Source organism: Rhipicephalus microplus, chromosome 4 (assembly GCF_043290135.1).
Source record: "Rhipicephalus microplus isolate Deutch F79 chromosome 4, USDA_Rmic, whole genome shotgun sequence".
Classification (NCBI taxonomy): Eukaryota; Metazoa; Arthropoda; class Arachnida; order Ixodida; family Ixodidae; genus Rhipicephalus; species Rhipicephalus microplus.
In genome coordinates, this window is record NC_134703.1 from 186,607,462 (window position 1) to 186,619,081 (window position 11,620).

At 43.3% G+C, this 11,620-nt stretch overlaps 1 protein-coding gene across 1 annotated transcript; it reads right to left on the bottom strand.

Moving 5' to 3' along the window:
- Nucleotides 1-858: 858 nt before the first annotated feature.
- Nucleotides 859-10,986, bottom strand: LOC119172562 (ELMO domain-containing protein 1). The gene has a single exon (XM_075893878.1). The coding sequence runs from the start codon at nucleotides 10,693-10,695 to the stop codon at nucleotides 9,748-9,750; it is 948 nt and encodes a 315-aa protein (XP_075749993.1). The 5' UTR covers nucleotides 10,696-10,986; the 3' UTR covers nucleotides 859-9,747.
- Nucleotides 10,987-11,620: the final 634 nt, after the last annotated feature.

Sequence of the window (11,620 nt, forward strand, 5' to 3'; positions counted from 1 at the left end):
ATTTGAAGTTTTATTTTTATATTTTGATGCAGATATTCTTCTCTCCACTGTCTCACACAGGTGCTATGTGTATTTGTGGATTACAGAAATAAAATAATCTGACACTTGATCTCTAGCAGCATTTTCTGCTCTTGTTTTGTTTTTTTTTGTGCGTGTTTGTCAGTTAACTTTAAGGAATACTAGATGGCTGTACTAAATTATTTTGGGCTTCTTAATTATTCCTGTAGAACATATTGCTAATTTCATGCAAAACAGCTATTGGTTCACTAAAGACAATGCTTTTCTTAAATTCTGCAGTGATAGATATTGAATTATATTTTTTGTTGCTAATTTTCGAGCATAAACAAAATTTATAGAACATCATTGCAGGGAGATATTTTATGGTGGCATTGCTCTGTACTGTTTGCATTCTACCAAGGCTACTCACACAATTATGTTTAAACACAGCTTGTCCAGGCATAGATTTTTCACTGTGTTTAGAGATTTTATAATGTCGATTTCTTTTTAGTTGCTTGCTATTTCCATTCAGGCATTGTTGAACAGAAGGTATGCTGGACAACTTTACAGAGCGGCATCTTGTTGAACTTACACATATCCATATATGATATCATGTTTAAACTTCAGCATCAACTTCATAATATTCTTTATCACCATTCTAAGAAGATAAAGTGTTTGCATAGATGGCCTTGTTTTATATCCTAAATAAGAGAAAAAAAATTGCTATTCTAATTAACGACATTAGATTAACTTGAGATCACCGGGAACTGAATCCTTGCTCCTAAAGAAACTTAACAATGAAAAACTTGAAAACAATTGCATGGAGGTGATGCTGTTTATCATTAATAAACCACTGGCATCTTGAAATAAAAGAATACTTTATTGATGAAACAGTCAAAAACCAGGAGAGTGCAACATGAGTCAACAGGAATGTTTCAATATCACAAATGTGGCAGTTCTTGAGCCATATCTCAGCATGGCTTATCTATGCTTGCTCCTTTAACAGTTGCACACAAGGCTCGGGTTTAAGTTGCACTTGTTGAAACAAGCACACAAAGACGGGCATTGGAGAACTGCACGTTTCCATACAAACAGGCACAATTTAAGGTGTTTAGAAACAAGACTACTGATTTTGTGCACCGTCTCTTTCAACAACCCTATCTGAAGTATCGGCAAACTTTCCTTGCAAGTAATATTCCGAAAAGGCCAACTGCAAGCAAGTTCTCAACCCCATCAGTTTACTTCCCAGTTTAGGTTTAGGACAATCTCTTTACACGGCGTGGTTTGAAATGAACTAGAATGACAGAAAAATGTTGAACATCAACTAGGAACGACTAACGAAGCAACCATGGTCTGAATATGTTGGAGGCTATTACCTGCAATGTGCTTTAATCTGCTATAACAATGGCTAAGGAAATTTAGCCAAGGGAAATTTTTGTAGTAGTTTAAATTATATGTTGCAGGCATGAAAAACATGAGGCAGTAGTTTGTAATTTTACTTTTTGCACAAATGAAATTTGACAGCAGCTCCGCTCAATATTTGCAACTTCATGCTGTACAGCTCGTCCAAAAGTTGTTTCTGCAATCACTCTGTAAACCTCAAGTGTGCTCTATAGCTAGGAATTTTTTTCGTTATCTTGCCTAAATGTGGTATTAGCACACTTAGTTCAAATATATTTTAAGCATTAGCTACACGTGGCATGCATGAGACAATAAACCTAAAAGAATAAAACTGTGTCTGTATGTCTTGCTCTTTACAACGCGACATGTCATACTGATGCCATCGTTGCATTCATCGAGACACTAACGTGGTTTTGTACTGCTTGAATTGTACATGTAACGGTGTCGCATACGTAAGCATGCCACATCTTCAGCACAGCGCATGCACAAAACTATTGGTCATGCGTACTATGCACAACATGGCGCTCTTACGTATGCAATGCCTTTACGGAGGCTACACACATGGTACGAAAGCTTACTCATACTTTTTTTTCCAATGCAATGAAGATCGTGTAACGAATGTTCTATAAATAGGACCACCAAGTAAATGCATTTTTTTTTTTTCAAGATTGGCAGCACATGTGCACATGCACTTCAAACACATTTTACATATTGCTATTCCGATGCAGTTCGAAGCCATGTTGCAACAAAACCAGTAAGGTACTCGCTTCAACCAAGATGGAGCAGCACATTTCTGGCCTTAATGAAGAAAGAAAACGCTGTTTAACTTTCAGTGCTGGATTTAACTGATAGGCAGAAGCATAACATTAACAGCACTGTCAACACTTCATTAACCTTGGGCAAACATGGCAATCATTGCTTTAAAACTTTGAAAACTGGCAACTGTAACTGAACACCAAACTAAACTTTATGTCTGCATGAAATTTTGTGTGCAACCACCTAATACACTACTGAAAACAGTTCCTGCTGTTTCTGTTTCTAGGCAGTGTTCAGCACATGGCTGGATAACAAAAATATCCTATGTCAAACCTTTGGAAAGTTATCAGTGGCCTGAACGCACAAAGCCTTCAGCGACAGGAAGATTTTGTAGTCGTGAGACGATAGCAAAACAAAATCAGATGACAGCAAAGCAAAAAGAACCATTATATCATGCCGCTGAATTTTCAATTCAATGCGGCTGACACAATAAGTATGCCAAAAGAGGTATTGCACAAAATAAAGGCCACAAAACCCAAACTCTCTATGAAAATCTGGCTTAAGTCAATGCTACAGCTGAAACCCTCTTTCCCACCCATGTGCCATGTTTTTACAATACCCAGTATCAATTTGAATACGCGAAAGTGAGATTGTCAACATGCACGAGATTAGAGATGTGAAAAGGTTTATCATAAATGTCGATCACATTGCCGTGAAATGAAGTGTCCTTTCGGCAGCACTCTTTTTTCCTGCACGTAACATTTTCAGCTTTAACACAATTAGGGTGCTGTACCATTCAAGATTTAAAAGGTTACTTTGGACTTTGACATGCCTACGTCATGGCAACTGCAAATCTAATGACACCACATGCACGTGAGCAATGCATTGACAAACGCTCAAATGAGCACACACAAGGAGCATGACAGCCAATGTGATCTCATGATGGATGTGGTTGTTGGTTGTTTACACTGGAAACAAGTAGATGTAGTGAGGTGGCTTGTTTGATGTGAAGTTGTGCAGCACAAAAACTGTTTTTAAATATGCTACATGCTATAATAACATTCCATGGTTTGCAAATGTGTGTTACCACGCGCATCATCTCGCCATAAAACATTTGTGCCAGTGCTCCTATAAATCAGTCACATGCACCTACAAGCAAGGGGAAAGTGTGATTGCTCATTCTAAATGTGCAAAGTGTGTTGCATAGACATTGTCCATTTTGCAATGAATACGATATAGAGAATGACAGGAGAGCTGAATTGCCTACATTGCAATGGGACGTGAATAGCTTTACAATGCTCTTTCCCTAACACATTCGTAATGTGCTGTTTCTTCGGCCTTTATCATTAGTTGTGTGCACTGTTGTACAAAAAGGGTAGTGACATGAAAGCTTCTTGTACACAAGAGTAGACTATAAACAATTCTGCTGCTAACAAAGCAAGAGACCCTGGAATCGATAATGATACACGGCATTATATCACACCAGTGAGGCCCCCTCAAGTTTCCAGTGCTAATCCATGCAGCAGGTGAGAAAGACATTTACAAGCTGAAGCAGTGCAGGTGTCGAAAGCCTGAGCGTTAACAGTTTTTCTCAGTAGTTACCGACAACACTTACAAATTAACTTTAAGAACTATTAGCCACAATATTCTCTGCATATCTGTGCTTGAGATCTTGAGGAACAACAGGAATTCATTTTGTTTGAAAACATTGAAACAGGCATCTCACAAGGTGCATCAACAAACTTCATTCTGTTTGTTGTTGAAAGTTCTGGGACACGATACTTGAGTATTTCTTTTTTTCTGAAGGAGGGGGTGGAGGGAGCTCTGGTGCTATGCTACCAGAATCGTCTCTACCCATAGGCCAGTAGAGGTGCAACAACGCCACAAAACGTGGTGGCAGCAAGGTTCGTGTCATCACATCTCATCATCACGTAACTGCAGGAGGGTTAAAAGAGGGGAAGACCATCTGTGGATCAAGAATACCCAGTGTGTGCATAAAAATTGGAGCAAAGGTACCACACCTTTTGCAAGGAGGCAATGCTGGCTGCAAATACCATATGTGTGTTTCTACTAGCACCAGCTGGAACAACGTAGGATGGTCGATAATGCATTCTTAGTGAATAATTAATTTAGAGCACTCGTGTCCTGTAATACTTTCATTATCTGCCATCTTTGCCGTGCCTCTTTGATAAAAAGAAAATATTTCTCACGCATTTCGCAGCCCCTTCCCTATACTGACACGTTATTTAGCCGGGCCTATAAAAAGTACACTGCTCAACTAGCATCGTGTCCACATTAACTCTGATGAGGAGGTACAAAAAAAAAATATCTCACAGCACATTTCAAAAACTCGCCCTTGATTTGGCAACTCTAGCGCATATATCAAATGAATCCTGTCACTACTTATGATCTAGCAATGTAAGAGACATCACTGCTATTCCTAAAATCTCTAAATAAAACAGCTGTCCTCTCGATTCGAGCTGTACCACATAATCAAAATGCACCCTTACCTTGAACTAACACTCTCTACAGGCTCAGCCAACACAACTTAAAGCAAACCACTCGAACAATTTTGTCGAGTGTGATATGCCCTGCACCTACAATTACACTTACCGATGAGAAATAGAAAACCAAAAAAAATTGAATTCCAGAGCTTTGTATGTTAAAGCAACACACAGCAGGCTAAGAAGGATCTTGTAGTTAAAGCATTGTAGCTTATTTGGCCCACTTAAGGTGACGTTAACATGCACCTGAATGCGTGAATACAAAAACAGGTGTTTTTTGTGTTCTGCCCCTTATCAAAACACAGCAGTCACCACACACAAAAGCTGAACCCCTGATGTCATGGTCGGCTGCATGCCCTTCATTAATTTATCGCATTGCACATTCTAACAGAGGCTACTGCCAGTACAGAACCTTGCCACAATAACGTTCACAACTACGGCAAGAGGAAATCTGCCACATTGAATCGTGGCACAATGAACAACTGCCAGCTTACATTCGTTTACAACTCAGAGACAGTGTATCGTGCGAAGCAATTAAAGTAGGATACTTAGGGCATGTAACTGCCCCCAGTTATCGAAACACGAGTGGGCTTTTGGGACAGTGTGTTGTGATATGTAACCAAAACGAGAGCTTCTGTTACCCAGTCTGACTGCACTTAGACTCCGATCCCCCAAGAAAGCGCTCAGAGCTCACTGATAGCACAAAAATTGCTGCCCTACATGCAGTTCAATTATCTACCACATTTTAACCGCTGAGCACTCTGAATACCAACACCCCATTGTTGTAAAACCTTGTTTTACCAAGTTCTACAAGCCATTTCCAGTGTGAACACAGCATCACTGGGTCAAGGACAGAAGTACACCATGACTGTTCTTGGATGCAGTGTTCTCTTGCTTCACTAATGCTGATCTGTTGTACTCATACCTATCTGGTGTACACAACTAAGGCTATGTCTTCAAACTCGCAGTGATAAACTCCACACAGACACGCACAAATTGTGAACAGCAGACCTACTCTATAGGGAAGCACAGCATATCTCATATGGGGAAAATTCTTTTGAACAGCTTCACAAACTGCACTGAAGATAGGGTGGTCAAATGTAACAGCAGAATTACTACTGAGCGAGATCTTCACGACGTTCTAACTGGCTGGTATAATGGAGTACTAACATGTCATTGTCACTTTCTCATCGTATAGCATCAAAGAAACCAAGCATTGCAAACATGCACTAGTGAATACAATGAACATATACTAGTGCACTAAATAATTATCTATAACACCTGTTTTTACTCTGACATCCAGAATGTGGATGCACCATGGCACGTTGTTAATGTCCTAGTTTGGTTTGTTCCTCAGAGTTTTGCCACTGCCAGGCAGAAAAGTACTCGTAGAGATTTTTTTTTATACATATCACAGGAAACGAGAGCAAATGGGACAAAAAAAAAAACAGAAACTAAACTTAGATCATTATACAAGAAAGTGAACACCTGTCACCGAAAGCTTTCAGTTTCTCAGAAGCAACATGTGACATGGTTTGTGCCCCACAAGACTCAAGTTATCTACGCGATACCAACGTCTCGTTGTGGCTGCTACGTCAGCCAGACAGGTTCCTGCAATAACAAATGGCTGTGAGAGCACAAAACAATCTCAAAACCGACACTGGAAGTGATCAAGCAATTTCTTTGACCAAGTGCAGTTGCACTCCTAATATCGAACAGACACGCACCCTGCGCAGATATCGTGATTGCGGAACCTCAGAATTTGGCGAAGCATTTATGATTCATTCCGATGGGCTATCATTAATTGGCCATTGTACTAACTAACAAGAAGATTCTCTCCAAGAATGGACCTTGCATGTTCAAGTACCAGCTGAGATGCATTCATAGGGCTTCCATGCTCCCCACTATTTTGTTATTTTCCTTTCCATAAAAATACATGTTAGCTAGCGCCAAGTGCTGTCTGTCTTTCTTGTTCTGTTTGGCAGTGGTGTTTCCTGTGACAAAGACATGCCAATAACTTTTATTTTTTGCAACTAATACTCTTATTTTTTGCACGCACATCATTTTTGTGCAGGATTTCTTGCCATCTGGCAGCGACAAATTTTGCCTGATTGATTGATATGTGAGGTTTAAGGTCCCGAAACCACCATATGATTATGAGAGACGTCGTAGTGGAGGGCTCCGGAAATTTCGACCACCTGAGGTTCTTTAACATGCACGCAAATCTGAGCACACGGGCCTACAACACTTCCGTCTGCATCGGAAATGCAGCCACTGCAGCAGGGATTCGATCCTGCGACATGCGGGTCAGCAGCCGAGTACCTTAGCCATTAGACCACCGTGACGGAAGACAACTTTTTTTTCCTAGCTTCATAATATTCATTACACCGATACCACAGCCTGCAATGCTGTGGAAACTACTCAAGAAGTTGGGCAAGCAAAATGTAAAATGTTGTGCATTTCCCGGTTGTAAATACTTGTGCAAGACTGTGCACAAAATGTGAGAAGCTGTGAATGAAAAACTCAAAAAGAAACAGCAAGACTTAAAATGTTTAAGAAAGGATCTGCTGACGAATTCACAATGCAGCAAGATTATTTTTAAGGTGCTAACTAGTCTCCCCTTATTACTCAGCTTAAAGGGCCAGTAAACAACCCCAAGCCAGTAACCCCAGCCAGGTGATATTCTGGATAAACTGGCTGGGCTCTATCTCAGAATATCCTCTGGCGAGAAGAAATCCAGCGGTTGAGGAACAAAGCATGCCTTGGCATATGCAAAATGTGCGACTGGCGTCGTCTATGAAATACCGCTATCTTGTGGAAATCTTACGTAGGTCAAATGGGGCATTGCGTGAATGATCGTGGAAGAAGACATGAGCTTTTATTTAGAAGTAATGGGAATGCACATTTGCCCGTGGATTGCCAAGCTTGCATGTGCTCATCGATTTTCAGAGAGATTAAGGTTTTGGGTAGGAGCGGTGACACCACAGCCGGTGAACTGATGGGAGCCTTTTATATATCTGCAAGAGGCAATGCTTGTGTTAGCGACACATCAGTATTTTTATTTGATAGTGAGCATAATTTTCTGCGTGTATTCCTGTAAGTTGTATGGTTTTGACCATGTGACCACATGACTATGCTTGATCATAAGTATATATTTGAAAGCTGACGAATAATAAAATTCAGTTGAAAGTTTGTGCTTGTCCCTGTCCCATCTTTTCTGTGTCCTTTTCTTAATTTGCACGCACCAGTTTACCTTGAAATAAGAAAGCTACAGCAGTTAGAACATCCGCTTCAGCTGTTCTCAAATTCTCACACCTTCTTAACCATAGGGAGGGAAATGGCCTTTCATCGTGACCCTGCTTACTGCGGCACTCCGACACGATGTCAGCGATATGTCATCAGCGCTGAGCCAATGACCAAGCAGGGTTTCCTCCACATCTGAACATGTTATAGCGACACAAGGAGGAGGCGCGATGCGAGGAGCACCTTTACCATAGCGGTAAAGTAGCCCGACGCCTCCTTATCTTGGAGGCTTTTTGGCAATACTGCTTCTCCCAGTAGTCTCGGGCTCTACAAAACGGCAGAGGGCAGTAGAGGAGAATGAAAATGCGAACTGTATGGCCAAAACAGCATTACTACAGGGCCAAGGCACCATTTCGTAGGGCAAAGGACCAATCGATGAGCTCAGTGTTACATCAAGTTGTCCATGGGCAAGTTTGCATCACTGCGAGCACAAGGGGGATTGGCCAGAAGGAAAAGGGTACCAGGAACTGTTTTTCGAAATCAAAGGTCTGCACGGCACCCGGCGCTCTAATATGCTGAAAATGTGATCACCACAGTCCTTTGTAAAAATTGCTAGGCTTGTTTGAGAGGTGTAAAAAAAAAACCTTGGAGCATATTTACTGGCTCTTTAAAGTTAGAACAATTTTGCATATTTGCAGGATTATACACTGAACTACTTCTCTTTCATGGAAAGCAGCAGCCAATAAAATAGGTGTTGTCCAGTGCACATACAGTTTACCCCATTTTTTTCGTCTTGCACTGTTTTTCACCCTCGCTAAGTCTTATCAGTGTCCACAGCATCGCATGCCATGCATGAAACAGTACAAGGCACACTGACTACTTTCGTCACTGAGCGAACACTGCAGCTCACATTTCCGAGGCAAGGCAACTTAAGAAGCATCCTAGAGTGCAGGGATAATTAAATGAGAATTGGTGACGACTAGCACCACAAATACTATTGAATAACAATCTAATGCTGCACTTGAAAATGATTAGCTCTGCACAGGCGAATGTCCAGAGGGGGATCATTAGCAAACGAAAATGTGAACTGTAGCTTATGACAATCGCTTCAATATTTGAATATCACGAATGGTCTAACTGCTTCTCTGTAGGTTTATGGAAGCTGTCTCATACACTCCCATGAAAGAAAGCAGCTTTTGAGTTGTGTTTTCAGCTACTCAGAACAATACTGCAAGTCACAACTAAAGTATTTTAAAACATCTGAACACACAAACTAATGCAAACCAAGAAGAAAGAAGTCCCAAACCACCCCAAGTTTTGCACTTCATAAATGTCTATAAATTAAACGCACTCATCTCTGCTTTGCAAACTGGCACAAACCAATATGACGTGTACCTTTCAAAACCTTTCCCAGATGCATTGCAAACGTTTTGGAAAACAACACAAAAATAAACACACCAGGGGTGATCATGTGATATTTGAGAAAACACGTAAAAATCACAGGTGTAAAATATTCACATTAAAATATGCGCATCGAGGAGCACCTTCCCTTTTAAAGTGAGAGAGTATGCCAGACATAAGAGAATGAATTTGTGATTATGAAGACGCGATTGCGATCACAGGTATATCCGAGCTATGGCACATGGGCAGTTCGTGTATGAGCGCGGTGGGTACAGAAATTGCATTTTTTCTTTTTTTTTTCTTTCTTACCGGGCATTGCATGGACTCTGCCTGTCATCCGGCAATAATTTCACCACCAGCACCCCACGCAGCACTGTGAGCTGGTTTACAGCTCTGGCAAGTGTGAGCCGAGCACTAGGCTGGCGTACCACTGATGGCAGCCCACTCAGACCTTCTTGACGGCCAGGCTGAGCTTGAAGAGGCAGTCGTCCCTCTCGAGCATCTGCACCAGCCGGTCCTCGAACTTATCCCGGATGCGGTTGAACTCCATGATGTCGGCCGGCTTCTCGGCCAGCCAGAACTTGTCGAACTCGAAGAAGACGTAGCAGTACGCCCTGTGGAAGTCGTCCACGTGCGGACGCTCGACGACCGCGTTGTACACGTGCGACTTGAGCTTGCCCTTGACGAGCAGGTGGTACAGCAGGCTGGTCAGGTTGATGCCCACGATGGCGAACGAGTAGCCGTACTGCGGGTGCAGCGAGTGCGAGAGGACGTGGCGCGCCACCTCGGTGTACTCGGTGGCGAAGAAGACCAGGTTCTCCAGCCCCAACATGCCCATGCCACGGAAGTCGGTGCGCGGGTCCTCTCCCTGGAAGCCCACCTCGGTCCACTGCTTCGACACCGGGCCGCGCAGGTGCTCGTCGGGTCGCAGCAGCTTCCACAGCCGCAGCAGCTTGCTCAGGTGCTCGGGGTCCTGCGCCACGAACTGGATCTTGCGCAGCAGCTCCACCTCGTGCACGAGCTGCCGGTAGCCGCACATCTGCAGCATGCTGGTCCGGAAGGAGCGCACGAACTCGCGGTGCACCTGCGTGTTGATCTTCTTGACGTAGGCGACGCCGATGACGGCGTAATCGACCGCGTTCACGCACAGCTCCTTGGTGAAGCGGCCTTCGTCGGCGAGTTGCATTAACCTTTCGTAGATGGTCCGCACGGCCGGGGTGCGCGACATCTGCAAGCTCCACTCGAGCTGACGAGTGCGCTCGCATCCCCGCTCGGTCCCGTAGCAAATGCGCTGCAACTCGCACAAGCGCGTCAGATTGCGGAGGACCCACTTGACCGTCGGCCTTATTTGCATGAACAGAAAGACCGCGACACGACTCAGTAGGGCCCACATCGCCGCTCCGGCAGCGCTCGGCACGCGCAGCACTCGTCCACTAATCTACGGGGAATGCGAGGCAGCCGACCCAGCGTTACGCCTCATCTATTCGGCATGCCTGGTGTTTCGCGCCTAGAACTCAGAGGGGGAAAAAAAAAACTAGCGCACGGTTCGTATATCTTCCCACTGGTCTGCGAGACAGCGAATATGCTCTCGATAAAGAGGCAAGCTTCTGTTAGACGTTGTATGCTTTGGTCGTTGCTCTGGTTGCATTAGTTGGTTAGTTGCCAGATTTAGGGTTCGTTGTTTCCAGGCTGCCACCAGATTTGGCGAAAAAAAAAAATGTGCCCTTGTAGTTGTGCTCACGGTATTCTTACACCGTGGTTGTGCTACAGTAATATTTTTAAGCATTGTGCCTTCCCCGTGAGGGCTTTGTGTCGTACGCGGTGTATTTTGGGAGTGCGTGTGCGACGTTAGCCGTTTTAATGAACAACGGAACTAGGTGGTGGTGGTAGTGGTTAGAAGATGAGAAAGGCACTTAATTTCTGCAACCCGGTCGAGAGCACGACGTATTACAGTGGAATCGCAGATCTATATTTTCCGCAGCCACAGACCTATCATACCTTTCTTCACAACTTTCCCCGGATATTATATCACTGCAAGAAACCTGGCTTTCAACCAGCCAGAAGTTTTCCCTAAAAAATTATCAGCTATTTCGATTGGACCGGCCTAGCAGAGGTGGTGGGCTTGCTGTCTTGATAGCAACTAAGTTTAGTCACAAAGCTACGATCTCTTATCGTTGTGTGACTCCAGATTGTGAAATTTTGATAGTAGACATAATATTACCAGACGCTTCTCCCTTGTCGTTTGTAAATGCGTATTTCCCAGCCGGGGTGCAAGACACACGAAGTCTAGACGATATGTTTTCTGCCTGCAGAAAGGA